This window comes from Sesamum indicum, linkage group LG5, assembly GCF_026168435.1.
Source record: "Sesamum indicum cultivar Baizhima isolate 11 linkage group LG5, ASM2616843v1, whole genome shotgun sequence".
Classification (NCBI taxonomy): Eukaryota; Viridiplantae; Streptophyta; class Magnoliopsida; order Lamiales; family Pedaliaceae; genus Sesamum; species Sesamum indicum.
Genome location: NC_142661.1, coordinates 18,395,397 through 18,413,678, shown reverse-complemented (window position 1 = coordinate 18,413,678; position 18,282 = coordinate 18,395,397). Strand labels below are relative to the sequence as shown.

Genomic DNA, 18,282 nt, shown 5'->3' with positions numbered 1-18,282 from the left:
ACAATTCAATGGTTCAAGTATAAAATTTTTGTATGAGAGATCTCGTATTTGAACGTTGAGTTGAGTGTGTGTTGGGTGCATGAGTTGATCATTTAAAAAAAAAACAAAAAAAAGAACTCACTGCCTAGAGAAAAGAGGAGGAATCTAAAAAAGACGTGGTCCACATAGCACGCTTTTATCTGTATACAAAATTCCAATGTGGGCAGGCTGAGGCACACGGATGTTGAATTGTTCATTGGTTCCTTTGGCATTTTAATAATGAAGTTGTCAATTTGTTGATGGTAATCACGATTTTTGCGTATCATTAAAGGTTTTGATATTTAATCCATTCAATTCCTTCTTTATGGCTTTGAAATACTTAAATATGCATTTAAATGAAAAAAAAATACATTTGAGTGATAAAATGAACGTCTTTTTTAAATTTTGAACTTGTCTTGCAATTAAGTATAAAATAGAATGTAAGAAGATTACTAACATAGAAATTATGAAGATTAAATCAAATTAAATGGAGGGATCATGATATGATTATAAAGGGCATATGAGGTAAGAAGTCACTTTTTCTACGGATTAATATACGACACTGTCTGTCTCTTATATTGTATTTGGATTGATGAATTTAAATAAAAAAATTTAAATTCATAATAATAGATTCATCAAATTGGTTTGGAGAATTTCATACAACAAAAGATTTTAAAATCGTAAATTTTTATTTTGAATTATATTTTTATGACATTGTGATGGATTTCGAATTCATTTAATATAGAATCTTATGAAATCCTTACTTCAAACCTCCCTTCAAATTCTAATCATTTCATTCAAATACAACCTTAGTTCTTTTCGTACGATTTTTTGAGATAATGTCTTTAAATTTAATACAAGAGTATGTTGCTTTTATGGAGGTAAAGTATGTTTCAAATCTCTCAAGTACAAGACTTACAAAATAAATCACCATCAGATCCACGCTAAAAGGCCCTGGTAATAATCCTTCTGATGCGAAGTCAGATAGGTCGTAGAGAGAAAAGTATGTAAGGTCCTAATAATTTTAGGACAACAAAAATTTTAGTTGGAGTATGAAAGCGGCTATTTATAAGTTCTCATAATTGTATAATTACATGAACCACATACATCAAGATGATTTAACAACCACAATAGGTCCATACATGTTAGTTTTTTATAGAATTACGACACGTCACCTTTGTTTTAATTATTATTATCCATCATATTAGTAATTTAATTTTATATATTGGCAAACTTTACACTTAAATTCAATAATAATAATAACAATAATGAAGAGAATCCGTATATTTTTGAAGGGAGAGTGGGAGCGTGCATCCGGTAATGAGACTCGGCCGGTTTTTTTGCTATTACGAGGAGCGAAAAAGACAGACGAGACGATCGCCCACGCGCTTTGTGTTGGACTCTCCGATAAGGTCAACAGGAACATCTCTGAATTCCAAAAATACCCCCCACCCTCCTCTCCTCTGCTTTTTAGCTTTCTCTCTCTACAACTAACGAACAATGAACAATCATTTCTCTCTCTAAAAAACAGCAGTCAGATTTTCACGAAACACGAAGCACATCAAAACCAGAGGCAAATTCCAAAAACAAATAGAGAGACAAAATAAACAGAACAAACACCACCCGGATAAACTAGGGTTTCGAGTCCCCTCCCCCTCCCCCCTCCCCCCTCCACCTCTCCAATTATATTTTCCTTTACACCCTCAATCTCCAGCTACAGGGAAATTTATTTTCCGCTTCGGATCAGAAAATATAGACAGAAGGCACCTCGATTTTTCCCGGAGAGGTACCGGCTGAAGAACAATTTCCCGGGAAAAATTCAGGTCCACCCTTTTTGCCTACCCAGCGTCAAGGTAATGAATATAAAATTTCTCACAGGTAATATTGGAATAATGTCTATCTGCGCAGTAAATGCGTCAAAAAATTGTAAGTTTTCATTTGTGCCTTGTCTTGATCTTTTCTTGTAGGGAATATGTGGCGATAAAATTTTGATCTGAAACCATTAATTTTTTCTTTTTTTCTTTTTCTGGGTGAGATTGAGGAAAGAGAGGAAAATCATACATTACCGGAAGGAAAGTTTATTAGTATAAGGCGGAGGTGCTGGAGCTTTTTATTTCTGATACATATTTTTTTAAAGATTTCTGTCGTTCTTCGTGTGAAATTGGATAATTGGGTTTGAACTGTAATTGGTGGGTTTGAGGTTGTATTGAATGTGTATTGGTCCATGGAGTCTGACAATTCTCCCCCATCAACGAGCCGGGTTAAATGCTGTGACTGCGGCTGCAGCTGTTCAATGATGGACAGCTCTCTTTTAGGGACAAATCGGTCTGTCAAGCGAAAATATGATGAAGTTGAGGAAGAAAACCGGTTCACCATTCCGGGGTTCATCATACCGCAAAATGCCCGTATCGAGATAGAAAATGAATGTATGGCACTGCGTGAAACAGTCAGCAGTCAGCAGCAGACTATTCAGGATCTCATTTCTGAGTTGGAGGAGGAGAGGAATGCTTCGTCTTCGGCTGCCAATGAGGCCATGTCTATGATTCTGAGGCTGCAGAGTGAGAAGGCAGAGATTCAGATGGAGGCAAGGCAGTTTAAGATGTTTACAGAGGAGAAAATGGCACATGATCAACAGGAGACATTGGCACTGGAGGATTTATTGTATAAGAGGGAGCAGACCATTGAGTCACTTACTTGTGAGGTGCAGGCTTATAAACACAGGATGATGAGTTATGGACTCACGGAGGCCGAGGCTGAAGGAGTTGGTGGAGATGGAGTAAAGGTTATGAGCAGGAATACTAGCATGACTGAGAATCTGGAAGGGCAAATTTACTTTCCTCCTTATGAGATATACCCTCCACTCAAGTGCAATATAAATGAATCCCAGGTCTATCAAGATGATGAAGATGAAGCTGCTGATATTGAGAAATATGCATTCGGGGAAACTCCACGCTCTCGGGATCAATTAAAGGATTTGGAGTATCGAATCAATATACTGGAGAAAAGTCCGAGGACCATTCAGCCTGATAGGGAATATGTTGGGACCAAAAATGTGCTTGAAAAAGTAATAGTTGGTCAATCTCCTAGGTGGCCTAGGCACCTGAAGAAAATTTCTACTGACAGCTCCAATTCACCATTTGCAATTGTTAAAGAAATGGGTGCAGATTTTACCTCAGATTCTCCAAAGCTTGGTAGCAGCTTTAGGAAGACAGAATATTCCCATTTGGATGTGAATTCTACTTTGAGGAAGGTGGATAATGCATCAGAAGTTGGAGATGACATGAGTGACAGAATTTACACAATTGATTCCATTCATCAGGGAGCTTCAGTTCATGGTGCCATGGATCACAAGGCTTCTGTTGGCATTGGTGGTGATTACTATATGACAACTCCCAGGGAGTCGGTAAATCAATCCGATGGAAGAGACCTAGAGATCCAGAAGCTATATGCAAGGCTTCATGCTCTTGAAGCTGATAGAGAATCAATGAGACAGTCAATTATTTCTATTGGGACTGATAAAGCACAACTGGTATTGTTGAAGGAGATAGCTCAGAACTTGTGCAAAGAAATGTCACCATCAAGAGAGATGCCAGTGCAGAAGTCGGGGGTTAGGAGTTTTTCCTTCATTTCAATATTCAAGGTGATGATGATGATGAATTCTCCAATTATTTTTAATTGCAATAGAACACTTGATCTTGGTGTTTACGTTGTTATGAACCTTAATTTACCCTTTTCTGATTTCACAGTTCTGCATTTTTAGCGAGTCTGCCTTTTTGGAACTATGCTGCATTATTTGCACTTACATCATTGATCAGATAAACATTCCTATGACATAATGTGACTGATTTATTGATATGTAAGTCCAACCCTCTGTAGATTCAAATGACGCGAACTTCATGCACTTCTATGGCCTTCCCATCTGCAACTGTTGCTCTTCCAAGAGTCTAATATGTAGATTAGTGAAAATGGCATAGTTCCATTTCATTCATCATATAAAAGAGCAAAAACTGCGTAGTCATTATTTGCTTCATTTGGTGTCTGTCAGTTTGTTGGACAATGCTCTTTAAAATGCTTTTGAAAAAGATTCCACTGTATTTATATGAAGAGATGGTTAATATTCTGAGCTTCTGTAAGGTAACATGCTATTTAGTATTGAAGCATGAAAGGCTATCTCAAAGTATAGCTGCTGGTTGCATACAGTCAAGGTCTAGACTCCCAAGCAACATATCACCTCTCTAATAGGCCCTTGCCTCTGCTGTTTGGTTGCTTACTCATTTTGGAATGGTTGGAATCATAACAGTATGAAGGCAGCTAGTTATCCAGTTGCCAACTATGTCTTTTCTCCTATTTATTTGTGCTGCTTGCATTTGAGATCCTGTTTTCTATCCCTACAAAGATAAGTTTTTCCGTTTTTATATTAACTCTCTCATATCTTTTGCTTTCTGATAAACAGAAACTTTTAATTTAAGTCTCTTCCTTTGTCTTGTTATATTGTTTCTAATTGAATGCTTATGAAAAAATCAGAAAATGATAAGGACTTGATCTTTTTGGTTGTGACAAATCCCTCTTTCAACCTATTTGGGCCAGCTTGCGTACTCTTGCCTTCATTACAGTTTTAAGATTCTGTGGTGTAACTGTAACTTACTCTGAGATATATACTTATGTCTTCGAGTGGAGGTATTTGAGTTTTGCACCTTCCTTATTCGAGAAAACGTGATCTGGCTAATATATTAATCCAATTACCTCCTCACTACTCTTACTAAGTTTAAAGAGCTGAAAGCAAACTATTGCAAAATAAAGTGATATTATTGCTTCTATCTTCAGTGTATCTTGGGCCTTTTTCAACCTCCCATGTGTTATGTAATTTGCTGGTTGCTATTAGTTAGTTTGACTGGAAGTGCCTATATATATTTAGCTACTTCTAGTCATCCCTAAATCATGATTCTTGGTAACTGCTAATAAAATATTTCTCCTTGTTCAGTGGATCGTTTCTTTTGTTTTCTGGAGAAGAAGAGCACGCAGATGCAAGTAAGTACATGTCTATCAAACTTTCCAAGTAGTTGCTTGTTACTGTATTTTTAAACTATTTCTTGATTTACTTCTTCATGCTGTTTTGCTTGGTACATTATCCTTATGCCCATTGATTTTTGTTCCACTTAATTCAGCTGCTGTTGGCTGCATTTACATGTTGCTGGTGATCCTGTAAATGATAAGAGGATAATCATGTTAATATTGTTGGGGTACTTCAGAACTTGCCTTTTCCCAAACAAAACTCGTAATAGTCTTGTCCTTAATGACATAAAAGCTAATAATTTGCAACTTGTTGATGAAATCAGAGCCAATGTTTAGTAGTGGTACAGAACTTTGAGAAACTGCTTACTGATTTCTAAAGTTATGTAAATCTGGAGCCACATCTTTCGTGGGAATCAGGAAGAAAGAAGAATGGAGAATATTCAGTTGAATTATTGCTTCCGAAATTTGTTTACAGCACCTCTTCTGCAGTAGCGACTGATTTTACCCACATTTACATATCCTTCTTGTTTTAGGTACATGTTTGGCTTATCAACGAACAATGCTGGCCTGCTACTGCTTTTGGACCGAGGTCCTCGTGTGGGACAGTGGAGATCTGTAACATCTGCAAATATGCGAGTATGATACTGAATGCTCAATACCCAAACTGTGAAGTGTGGTCGTGCATTTGGACTTTGAGTGGGTTGCAAGTTATTTGGTGCTTAGGATTATGGATTGAGGTTTTTATCTGGATATTTCGTTGCCAATTGGATTGGGAATTCATTATCTTGTGCAGTGTTGTTTTACATCGATTTGTGGGAATAGGATACATTTAGAACACACATCCATTTGTTGATATAGGATATATTTTTTGGTTGCTCAGCAAATTTATGGATACTGTATAATGTGGCATTTGGGTTTGTGGAGATTTAGTCGAGCTATGTACCTTAGTTCCCATCTGTATATTACATGTTCAATCAAAAAAGGTATGCTTTTTTCCCTACTAAGCACTGAGTTTATCTTGACGCTTCATTTGCTCACTTTCTTGTATCTTAAATGTCTGATGGAGCTTGTGTTACATTTTAGCATACATATTTTACCAAATTAAATCTATACAACAATTTTTTGGGACAATTACACCCTCTCCCCTAAGGTTTGGTCTAATTACACATAAATCATATGTGGTTTGAGAAATTGCATCTAGCACCCTTGAGGTTGCTTCCATTTAATAAATAAGTATCTTTGTTAATCAAAATTTTGTGAATTTATTGATATTAACAAAAAACTAGAAAAAAAAATTTATATTTACCTTCAATTGGTTCATTATTAAATTATTATAGATCAAATAAATATTTTTATGATTAAATTATCTTCATACGTTTTCACGTGTTAATGCATGAGAGAATGTATATTTTTACTGTTATAAGGATTGTTTACTCGAAAAAGAAAATATTTGATTTGCAATAAGTAGTAAATATAAATTTTCATTCATCTTTTTAGTTAATATCAGCAAATTTGTGAATATTAACTAATGGAAGGATTTATTTGTTAGACGGAAGCAAACTTTAAAGGTATTAGATATAATTTTTAAATTACGAGGAGTTTACATGTAATTGCACCAAATATTATGGAGGGAGTATAATTATCCCATTCTAAATTTTTTAAGCTGATTTCAGACATCTCTTTTTTGTCTCTTATCCAGTGATTTTATAGTGTTCTTTTCTTAGTTCTTCCTCTAATGATATTATTCATGAGGATAGAAGCATTTTGAAATTAAATTATTTGATTTTTCACTACAAAAAGGGTTGTGCTTAATTATTCAGACATGACGGATACATTAGTTGAATTTATTGAAAATGATTTTAAGATAGTAGCACAAGTAGGAATTTCAGTAGTATTATTATTTATTTTTCGTCAGTTAAATTAAAAAGTATAAAAAGAATATAAACTAATTGGACGTTTGAACTATTTTATCACTTTATTCATAGGTAAAACTGAAGTCGAAAAATTGGTGCGTCCATGTTTTGGTGCTGCATTGATTAACAGCAGTACATTCCTTACTATATTTTTTATTTTTATTAAATATTTGTTGTTTGAAAATTATAAATAATTATGTAATTTATAGATGATGGGATGAAACATATAAAAGAATTAAAATGTGGTAAAGTGAATAATTCAGAATAAGACATATTAATTTATAAAAATATTTTAAAAAAATTCTAATTACAATTCATAATTTAAAAATATTTTTTTTTATAAATTTATCATAAGAATTGAATAAAACATAATAAAAGTTGATAAAAATAGGTTAATTATTCGACCAATATTAAAATAAAGGGTATTTATAATTTGAGAATAGATTTGTGCCAAATTACGTGCTTAATCAAAATTCATAATCCGGGTGTTGAATTCTAGAGGTGGGAGCAGGCCTTGCAAAAACCCTTGGGCCATTGCCTCTCTTTTCTTCCTGTAGGTCTCAACACCCTCCCTCCAAATTATCCTACGGCGCCTCGGACTGCCGTCTGACACCATTCTTGATTCTTCTCAACAATGCTTAGTCCAAGAAATTTGTTGTTCAAGTCCAAAATTTCAAAGAGAAAACACACCAGAAAGCCAAAAATAACTAATAAGAAACAGAAATTTGAATCCAAGAATCAGGAAGCAGTCCTAGCAAAGCCACCACCCCAGTTATCGGGCGAAGATGAAGAACACGATGGAGTTGCAGGAGAAGGAGATGATGGTAATTTCAACTTGAAGGGCTCAGCTCCTTCTCACTCACATGGCGTCCAACCATTGGGAAATCTTTACGTCAGCAGCTCATCTATTAACTCGAGAGACACGGGCCTCGGTAATTTGCAATCCCTTACAGACGAGCTTATTCTTGAGGTTCTTGGACTTTTGAGTGGGACGGACTTGGGCGTTTTATCAACTGTAAGCAAATCATTCTATGTTTTCTGCAACCATGAGCCGCTCTGGAGGAACATTGTCTTGGAGACGTGTAAAGATGGGTTCTTGTACAAGGGTTCTTGGAGAAATACTTTTGTTAGTGCTTATAGATATTCGTTTGACATTGCTGGTTCTGGAATTAAAGTTAGGGACTTCTATTCTGATTACTTGTTTCAGAGTTGGCTCTGTGCTAATCTTGAAATGAAGCCTGAGTGGCTCGAGAGGGATAACATAGTGAGGAAAAAGGGAATATCTATTGAGGAGTTTGTTTTGGATTTTGAGGAGCCGAATAAGCCAGTGCTGTTGGAAGGTTGTTTGGATAGTTGGCCTGCTATGGAGAAGTGGGATAGGGAATATTTGATTGAAGTTTGCAGGGATGCTCTATTCTCAGTCGGCCCAGTGGAAATGAAGCTTGAGGACTACTTTATGTACTCAGATCAGGTGAAGGAGGAAAGGCCATTGTATCTTTTTGACCCAAAATTTGCTGATAAAGTTCCACAATTGGGGTTGGATTATGAAGTTCCTGAATACTTCAATGAGGATCTTTTTGGCGTTTTAGGCAATGAGAGGCCAGATTACCGATGGATTATAATTGGACCGGCAGGGTCTGGATCGTCGTTCCACATCGATCCTAATTCAACGTCTGCTTGGAATGCGGTGATTAGAGGTTCCAAGAAATGGGTTTTGTTCCCTCCCGATGTGGTGCCACCAGGGGTGCTCCCAAGCCCAGATGGTGCAGAGGTTGCATGCCCTGTTTCTATAATTGAGTGGTTTATGAACTTCTATAATTCTACCAAAAGTTGGAAAAAGAGGCCCATTGAGTGTGTTTGCAAGGCAGGAGAAGTGATCTTTGTGCCTAATGGATGGTGGCATTTGGTTTTTAACCTAGAAGATTCTGTGGCCATTACACAAAATTTTGTTAGCAGGTATAATTTTTTTCCTCTTATGCAAGCAAGTGATGTTGATGATAAATGCTTTTTTATTTTCCTCTCTTTTTCCTTGCATTTTAAACTACTTGAGGTGCTGTTGGTTTCTACTTTCTGTATAATGTTCAATCCACGACATCAAGTCCAATGGTGTAGGATCTTCCCCGCAGTTAAGTGGTATAGCTGGCAGTAAAAGTCATTTAAGTTGTGAGGGCTTAAATCATAAAACTCAACATTATCTACAACGCATGGTTTTGGCTTTTTGTTTGGATGAAATCTATCCCTTTTACCAATTGTTCTGTTTAAGTGTATCTTTTGAACCTAAATTTTGCCAATCATCCTATGCTTTCAAGGGCACCTAAGATTTTTTCGTGGAAGTAGATATTTCCAAATAACCACAAAACACCATAGAGCAATCAATCTAGCATTCATTATAGCACCACTACACAGAGACGGAAAGCAAACTTGCTATCCCACTGCCGGCATCCTTGTATTTCATCCATGAAGGTGTGCAATACATATTTAGAGGAAGGGAATAGGGCTAAGGAATTTAAGGATGTTCCGCAGTAGCTAGTGATGCTGTAGTTGTCAGCAAGAATGGATCATATGATACATGGCAGGGGTCACATTGGGTTGTGGTGCAGACAGATGATAATAGGTTGTTGAGGGAGAGGATATAATGATGACGGAACACTCGAAATATTATATTAAAGCCACAGTTTTCTAGTTTTGCAATGTCAACTTGGTTTAGCTGCTTTTGCAGCAGAAATGAAGTTCTAAGGTGTTATTTTCCATTGCAGGAGGAATTTATTGAACGTTTTGGATTTTCTAAAGCGGCCTAATGCAAGGACTCTTGTGTCCGGAACAAGAGATAGAGTGAATTTGCACGACAAATTCAAGAATGCCATTGAGGCATCTCTACCCGGAACCTTAGATGAATTGAGACGGAAAGCAGAGGAGAAAAGGCAGCAGCAGAAGAAACTTTCTTTCTGGGAGTCTGTAACCGATTCCAAGGTGGGCGCTTTCAAGTTTTCCTTTTAGGACTGCATCAAGCACCGAAAGGACACCGGATTAGAAAAATGCCGGAATGTTAACATTAGACCTTCACATATTTTTCAATCTGTCACATTTCTTGCAACCATAGCAGAAAATGTGAGTAACAGTTGAGATTGGAGTCGCATCCCATTTAACTTCCATCATAGATTAATCATTGATTTACTTTAAGTTATATTACATTTGCACTTCTGTTCATTCCTAGCATGAGGTTGCACATTATATTAAAATTTTGAAGTACAAAATTTGTGACTGCTATATTTGTGCCAGTCATTTGTATACGATGCAAATTGCTTGTTTTATTTCCAACGAACGTGTCGTGTTAGAATAAACGAATCATAAAATCGAGCTTGTGATTTGGATCTTCACCTAGAATGGTATGTATTACAGATATATAGTCCGAACTCATTCACCATCCTGTCTCTGTGTGATTGTGAACAGTTGCTGTAAAGCTGCCAATTGCTTGAGGTTAAGGTTTCACAATTTCGTGATTGTGAGTTGGAGCGTATGGATGTGGGTTGGTAGTGTCTTGTTTTTTCATGTATGATCTGTTGAATTAGTATTTTAGTTCAGATGTACTAACAATGAACAATACAAAAGTTACAAGGCAAATTAAAATAGGATTAGACAGAAACACTGAAATTAGCATATATTTGTACAGGTGGATATCCGATTCGACGGTTTTCATAATCATACATAGTTAAATAGATGAAATCATCTAAAAATTACCACCAGTTGATAAAATAACAGTGGTAAAAGAATTCAAGAATCAATTAAATCATTTGTGAAATTGCCAATATGATGTTTTATCTAATCAGAACATCTAATTATTCATTTCAAATTCGATGTATTTTATTTGGGTCATGGAATCTTCTCTTCCGAACAAATCCATTAAATCTTCTATTTTTCAATTATATATTTCACATAACTACATTGAATTATTCAAAACACATTCGGATTAAATTCTAACCCTAATCTTTTGAATTTGTATTAATATTAAAAAAAAAAGGCTATTTTTCTTATAATTGACAATTTATGATACCATAATATCAAATTTTAAAATACAAAATATATTCTTAAATATTTGTATTAATATAATTACTTATTTATCTCGAATAATTCGAGGTATTTTTTAACCATCATTATACTATCATACTTACTATCCACTTTTAATCATGTTAGTCCATTGATCAACTTTTACTTATTTATTGATTTTTGTTTTTAAAATCTGTATCGTATCTATATAATTATTGAGCAAATACTGTGTGACACAAAGCGCGATGACCAGCGAATTAAAAAAATAATAGAAAGACAATCATGCTAAGAAATTTAATTTTCATAATACCATAGAAAACTAGATAAAAAATGGTTTGCTAACTTTTGCCGTAAATAGACAAAAAAAGAAAAAAAAAACTGAAAGATTATCATAAAAAATAACGAAGTTGGAAGAATTATAGTACCAATGTTGGGTGCTCCAACAAATACAATGTATAGCTTGTGACGCAAAATTAGGGCAAGATGTATTTTTGTAACCAAATATAGTTGTCTAGTAGGCAGCGGCTCCATGCACGCATTGCATGAAAGTTTACGTGATGGCATAAAGGCGTATCAAGGCGCTTAATTGCGTTCAATTTAGAGTATTAATTGGGTGAAATTCTGAAAACCCATTTGAAATCCGAACCAGTTTAATGAATTGAATGATCCGTCCGTCCATGTCATTCACCGAGTTAACTCGCCTACTCACTTGATGCTTTAATTCCACAAATTTCTCACTGCTTTTCGTTTTTCCCCTTGCCCTTGATCATCTTTCTGTACATCTTTCTTCATTCACTTTTCTAGCCCAATGAACGTGCATTTCTTTCAATTTGACTTTCAAATTTGATTGTTAAATCGCAGATGCCAGAGGATTTGTGACCAGAGATTTGTCCTTGTGTTGTTTGTTTTTGTTTCGGCTTCGAAGTTGGATTGTGTTTCTTGTGCTGTGTATTGGGCTCCGAACAATTCATGCTTGTTCTTACTCCCAGGATTTATAGAGTATTTGATCGTTTTCTGCTTCAATTAATGTTGGAGGTTGCATCTTATTGGGGTTATCAGTTTGATATATTCGTGGACGGGATCATACATGCTTTTCAAGGCAAATTCGAGGGTTTCCTGGAGGTGGGCGGGTTGTTGATCCGATCTTAAAGTTTGAACATTTTGATGGATCAATGAATGCAGGTTTAAATGGTGAAATTCAAGAAGGGTAGGGATTTGTAGAGATTAGATAGCGTTTGATGGGGAATACATGCGTCGGTCCTAATTTGGGGAACAAGGGATTCTTAAACTCTGTGACCAACGCGGTCTGGAAAAACCGGCAGCAAGATACCCTTCCAGCCCCAAATCAGGACCAAGAATCCAACAGTGGTAAGGATAAGAAGGATGGCAGCACAAAAACTGATACTTCAGGGAATTCAGAGGGTAAAGGCTCTGATTCTACTCCGGCTGCTGTACAAAGCACCGCACCTCCAGAGGTCAAGATTGCGGGTAATGAGGCTAAAGCCGTGGAGAAGCCGGGGCAGCCAGAGATAAAGGCAGGCAGTCATACTGATAACAATGACAAGAAGCCGGCAGAAGAGGCGAAACCGAACAAACCTAGTCATATGAAGAGAGTATCAAGTGCCGGACTACAAGTTGAATCAGTGTTACAACGAAAAACAGGAAACTTGAAGGATATATATACTTTAGGGAAGAAGTTGGGACAAGGACAATTTGGGACGACATTTTTATGCGTGGAGAAGGCAACTCACCAAGAGTTTGCTTGCAAAACAATTGCTAAGAGGAAGTTAACTACTGAGGAAGATGTCGAGGATGTTAGGAGAGAAATTCAGATAATGCACCATTTGGCAGGCCACCCCAATGTTATATCAATTGTGGGAGCTTATGAGGATGCTGTTGCAGTTCATGTTATCATGGAGCTTTGTGCAGGTGGAGAGCTCTTTGATAGAATCATACAGAGGGGGCATTACACGGAAAGAAAGGCTGCTGAGCTTGCTAGGTTAATAGTTGGTGTCGTGGAAGCCTGTCATTCCTTGGGAGTTATGCACAGGGATTTAAAACCAGAGAATTTTCTTTTTGTGAATGAGGAGGAGGAGTCACCACTTAAGACCATCGACTTTGGGCTCTCAGTTTTCTTCAGACCAGGTACTCATTTAATAACATTTTTACTTTATTTAAGTGCAAAGTCACAGAAACAGAACTGAAAATCATGTCATTTTTCCTGTTTCACCGAGGTCATGGGGAATTTGTCTGGCAAACGAATTCAACCTTTTTTCTTTGTGTTATCATTTTTTTCCGATCAATGGTTGCTCTGTTTTATTTCTGTGTGTTGATTCAAAAATGTCATTTGTTTTTTCTTTAAGGTTATGAGTTCTGAACTACGGACCAACCTGGCCACTTCATTAGGTCGATATCTTTGTACTGTCATTCAATTTTGCGAATTATATTTGATGTTCCACTGATCTGAGTTGCTACAATGAAGCAGGCAGTTGGCCATTGCCTACCTGGCCAGCTTCAGAAATCAAAAGACCGAGTGCTTACTTCACAATTCTCTTGAACTTTTAATTCTGGCCTCAAGGTTTATCTGAGGACATATCCTTTGAATTCATTACTTGAGCCTTGATATCTTAATGAATCTCCTGTCATAACCTGGCTTGCTAAGTTCAAATAACATTCTTCTCATTCAATTTGATCTTTCTACCATATTTCTCAGTCTTCTGATCCTAATTTTAAAATCAATCTGATTTCCACTTAATAACTAATTTGATTTAGCTCTTGGAGGAGTTAGGCAGCAGAAAAAGCGAATCCATTGCTTCCTTGTTATGCCTACAAGTAGTTCCACGCAACTATAACACCCTTTGATTGTAAGAAATGCTGTGGGGGTAATAACGATTATCCTTTTTTTGCAAACTAAACATCACATTAATGGCTGCTACTGTAGTTTTCTTGGAATTGTGTATCTGGAATTTGCATTATGTATTTATGCAATATGTGTTACCCTCTTGCATTATTAGAGAGATATGTCACCAGATGTCATTATCGAGTTCCTTTTCTTGAACTTCACCTATGTAAGAAGTGTGACATGTTTGTGATGATCCAAATTCATTCATTTTCTGATACATCAAATAGGCATCTCCGGAGAATACTGGATCGGTCATGGAACTTGTGTGCTTGGGCTATTGCCACTGCCTTGTTGGTTTGACCATCTTGGAATTACATTCAGGATACCTTCAGTTGAATTGTAGCTTTAGCTCAATTCTTTGAAGATTTTAAAAAAAGAACTGAAAGCTTCTGATCATCTATTTTTTCTTTTTTTGTTTACGTAGGATACATATGAACAAATATATAACTGGTTCCATATGTCCCTTGTTTTAGTCGATGTGTTTCCTAATAAGGTTTTTTGTTGATAACTATGTTTCCTAATTAGTTGCGATATCTCACTGTTTTTCTGTCTAGTTAATTCCTTCTATCTTAGTCGCCTTTTCTTTTCTGATCAAACGGCTGATACTATGTTAAGGTGAGACATTTACTGATGTGGTTGGAAGCCCTTATTATGTGGCGCCGGAGGTATTAAGGAAGCATTATGGCCAAGAATGTGATGTATGGAGTGCTGGAGTTATCATTTACATTTTGCTCAGTGGAGTCCCACCATTTTGGGATGGTAAGCATATATTCTTGATCATTTTGTTGGCTTGCTTCATTTAACTACTCTTAAAATATATGCAAATATATGTTTTGGATCAGAAACGGAACAGGGAATATTTGAGCAGGTTCTGAAAGGGGAACTTGATTTTGTTTCTGAACCTTGGCCCAGTATATCAGACAGTGCAAAAGATCTCGTAAGAAGAATGCTTGTACGAGATCCCAAGAAGCGGCTCACAGCTCATCAAGTTCTTTGTGAGTATACCGTGTGTAAATACCCTGACATTTGGGTTTTGAGGAGTCAATTATATCTGCCAGTTTCATAATATATTCACCATGCATATTAGCTGAGAAAGGATGCTACACGCTGGTGGTCCGTTGGTGAATTTTATACTGTTGGTTTATGCTTTTGAATTACTTGGTCAAACATAGTAAATTTAATTTACCCCATCCCTTCGGAAGGATGTGGCAGCTTAGGATGTATCAGGAAACTGGTCATTGAGAGGGAGTAGTCCTATAGAATTGATGAAGAGGTGACTGCATATAAGAAGGTTATAATGAGGCTTAAAATTCTTAAGGATAAAGAATTGCCATAAAATTAAACTCACATAATATTTTACTGGAAAGGTGGGAGTAAGTATCAACTTTTCTTGACATGTATAAGCATGTTCAAAGATGAGTATGTCCTGATTTGTTTGAACGTGTGATGGTAACACAATACTATAGCTACTTGCAACTAGAAAAATAACAAGGGTGGACAGTGGCAGTTAGGGACAAAATTGTTTGAACAAAAGTTACTAGGTTCAGTAGAGCATATGTGGATAAGCAAATCTTGGTGTTATATGGAGGAATCAAATTCAAGGACTTGATAACAGAAATGTGTCTATGTATACATGCTTAAGGAGTATCCCTGTATTGTTTCATTTAGCATTTTCAATGGATAGCAATGAAATTTCTTCTTTTTATACGTTTGTACAGGCCATCCTTGGGTACAAGTCAATGGTGTAGCTCCCGATAAGCCTCTTGATTCTGCTGTTCTAACTCGTCTGAAGCAATTTTCTGCCATGAACAAACTCAAGAAGATAGCCATTCGAGTAAGTTCCTCCATCATTCATAAATGCCAGCTAAAACTGCAGGAAACAGGGTCCATTGATTAGCAGATGTACATTTAGCAAGACTTAATCATACATGATCTACAGTTAATTTAAGTTCTATGTGCTATATATGCAGCTCTGCAAGCAGGCAAGTGCCAATACAAGGGCGCATCAATCCATCAATATAACATGTTATAATCTATGTTCAAAGACTTGATAAGGAAAAAAGAAAACTTATTTGACATGTTCAAGTGCAAAGAAGGCTTCAGATGTACTGAATTTTTTTGTATAAAATGTGATTTGACTCATAAAAGAATTTGAACTATGAAAGAGTAGTTGAACCTATTTGCAAATACACTTTACTGACAAAACAAAAGGAAACCAAGCATAGTCTTGGTTGGCATTTCAGACAAAAAAGGTATTTGAGCATGCAGAGAGCGATCATGCGCCTTTTGCTTTATAAAGTTGCAATTCACAGCTGATATGGCTAATTCCATCAGATCAGCTGGACTAGTGCTCTAGTCAGACATTCACTGACAAAACTATTATCTTATCATAGGTTATCGCTGAAAATCTTTCTGAGGAAGAAATTGCTGGACTGAAGGAAATGTTTAAAATGATTGATGTGGACAACAGTGGACAAATCACTCTAGAGGAACTAAAGAACGGTTTGGAAAGAGTTGGTGCTGACCTCAAAGATTCGGAAATCGTTGGTTTGATGCAAGCTGTAAGTGCAGAATAGCTTTCTGTGCCTACATGTTGAGAATAATAGTCTGACATGTTCTCATTTGATTTTTAAAAGTTACAGAAGTTTTGTTAAATATCTTATAAGTTATGTTAGCCTGAGTTATATTCTCCCTCTTTTTTGCTTTTACCGGACAATGCAGGCTGATGTTGATAATAGTGGAACCATAGACTATGGCGAGTTTGTGGCAGCAATGCTTCACCTAAATAAAATCCAAAAGGAGGATCATATGTATGCAGCTTTTTCATATTTTGACAAAGACGGTAGTGGGTACATCACACAGGACGAGCTTCAGCTGGCTTGCGAACAGTTTGGCCTAGAAAATGTTCGCATAGATGATATAATCCGCGAAGTTGATCAGGATAATGTATGCTCTTCTTTGCCCTGTGAAACAATCTCTGTTCCATTATCAAAGATCAATTTGTTTCTATATTAAGACAACAATATCTGCAAATCTTACTCTTTTTTGTCTGCTTCAGGATGGCCGGATTGATTACAATGAATTTGTGGCTATGATGCAAGACACAGGTTTTGGCAAGAAGGGCTCAAAAATTGTATAGCCCGGTAATCCTTGCAAAACGATACGTTTCTAGTTTTGTAAATGTCATTGTATCAAAGGGGAACAGCAAAAGTTGAGTTCATCATGTGTAAAGATTAGTCAGGATCTACAGCAGGACAGTGAGGTTTGTATGGCTTTTAGTTTTTGTCGATTTTGTATCTTTTGTTCATTGATAGGTTGTTTTTGTTCAGGATATTATAATCTATAGTTCAATTTTATTCTTTTACTTTTCTTATGTGAGTTAGCCTTTTCACTGATCATTTATAGTTTCATGATTATCATTTATTAAGGTAAATAGCTAAATTCTTCAATTCCCTTCTCACTAAACCAGAGGACTCGAGATAGCTTGAATGCTGGAACTCTGCCCCCAGAACGCTTGGGGTGTCTGTACACAATTATTCCCGTTAGATCTCTCTAAAAGTTTGGTACACCTTTTCAGACCAATTTTCCTTCACATGGTGGGCTAATTTAGCTCATCACATTACTATGCCTATTTTCCTTCACATGATGCCCTAATGCTCATGACATTCAACCTACCACACCTTTACATTTCATCTTATTCACTTTCTTCTTTTCTGGAGCGTGATAAAAATAATAGAATTAAATTTAAATTTTATTGCAAAAAATTTTGAGAAAGCAAGTTTGGTACCCGGTATTATATTTTTATATTATTTGATTGTATTAGCTCAAATTAAAATATTATTTCTCTTGCTTCTCCAAAATTGTTTGATTATATTTTTGCCCTTAACAAATGTTAAGTTACGGAATAGGAGTTATTGACAAGTGTCAAATTTTTTCTGTATCTTAGAATTTTGCATATGTTTTACGATAATACATTGACGCCCCTGATATTAGGTCAAATTACACAAGTACTTTCTATTTTTTGTTAAATTATAAATACACTATTATGGGTACAGTTAGGGAGCGCACCTGTAACACAGACACACCTTTTATGTGGCGATGAAATTTTACACGCATACCAACAAAAATACATTATACTAACACCTCATTAAAAAATACGCTTATAATTTTATCAATATATATATATATATATATATATATATATAGAATTAGACCTATGCCTTAGACTCTCCATCTTCTGTTTAATACATTTGTTCACCTTCCCGCGTAACCAAAAACAGAAGTTTCCAAACATTTTATCCATAAAAACGGCACTCACTAGTGAAGAATTCATCTTTCTGCTGAAAAGTAATTTATGAATTCTTTCTTTTTTTGGCAAGATTAGATATGTAA

General features: G+C 36.0%; 3 protein-coding genes across 3 annotated transcripts; all 3 read left to right on the top strand.

Moving 5' to 3' along the window:
- The first annotated feature begins 1,510 nt into the window (after window positions 1-1,510).
- LOC105161703 (myosin-binding protein (Protein of unknown function, DUF593)) lies at window positions 1,511-6,035 on the top strand. Its single transcript, XM_011079489.3, has 4 exons — window positions 1,511-1,871; window positions 1,986-3,658; window positions 5,000-5,046; window positions 5,565-6,035. The coding sequence occupies exons 2-4, from the start codon at window positions 2,243-2,245 to the stop codon at window positions 5,671-5,673; spliced, it is 1,572 nt and encodes a 523-aa protein (XP_011077791.1). The 5' UTR covers window positions 1,511-1,871; window positions 1,986-2,242; the 3' UTR covers window positions 5,674-6,035.
- Window positions 6,036-7,425: 1,390 nt separating this feature from the next.
- LOC105161702 (transferring glycosyl group transferase) lies at window positions 7,426-10,151 on the top strand. Its single transcript, XM_011079487.3, has 2 exons — window positions 7,426-8,900; window positions 9,701-10,151. Exons 1-2 carry the CDS (start codon window positions 7,579-7,581, stop codon window positions 9,939-9,941), a joined length of 1,563 nt encoding a protein of 520 aa, XP_011077789.1. The 5' UTR covers window positions 7,426-7,578; the 3' UTR covers window positions 9,942-10,151.
- A 1,305-nt stretch (window positions 10,152-11,456) lies between these two features.
- Window positions 11,457-17,263, top strand: LOC105161701 (calcium-dependent protein kinase 20). The gene is made up of 7 exons (XM_088880444.1): window positions 11,457-13,133; window positions 14,506-14,649; window positions 14,733-14,885; window positions 15,609-15,724; window positions 16,284-16,451; window positions 16,612-16,836; window positions 16,949-17,263. Exons 1-7 carry the CDS (start codon window positions 12,227-12,229, stop codon window positions 17,027-17,029), a joined length of 1,794 nt encoding a protein of 597 aa, XP_088736570.1. The 5' UTR covers window positions 11,457-12,226; the 3' UTR covers window positions 17,030-17,263.
- Window positions 17,264-18,282: the final 1,019 nt, after the last annotated feature.

Bases quoted from the DNA above. Each gene is read 5' to 3' on its own strand.
- LOC105161703 (XM_011079489.3), top strand. From the start codon at position 2,243: ATGGAGTCTGACAATTCTCCCCCATCAACGAGCCGGGTTAAATGCTGT. The intron at 3,659-4,999 runs GTGATGATGATG...CTCCTTGTTCAG, and splicing joins CCTTCATTTCAATATTCAAG to TGGATCGTTTCTTTTGTTTT. The intron at 5,047-5,564 runs GTAAGTACATGT...TTCTTGTTTTAG, and splicing joins AGAAGAGCACGCAGATGCAA to GTACATGTTTGGCTTATCAA.
- LOC105161702 (XM_011079487.3), top strand. From the start codon at position 7,579: ATGCTTAGTCCAAGAAATTTGTTGTTCAAGTCCAAAATTTCAAAGAGA. The intron at 8,901-9,700 runs GTATAATTTTTT...TTTCCATTGCAG, and splicing joins ACACAAAATTTTGTTAGCAG to GAGGAATTTATTGAACGTTT.
- LOC105161701 (XM_088880444.1), top strand. From the start codon at position 12,227: ATGGGGAATACATGCGTCGGTCCTAATTTGGGGAACAAGGGATTCTTA. The intron at 14,886-15,608 runs GTGAGTATACCG...ACGTTTGTACAG, and splicing joins CACAGCTCATCAAGTTCTTT to GCCATCCTTGGGTACAAGTC. The intron at 16,837-16,948 runs GTATGCTCTTCT...TGTCTGCTTCAG, and splicing joins GCGAAGTTGATCAGGATAAT to GATGGCCGGATTGATTACAA.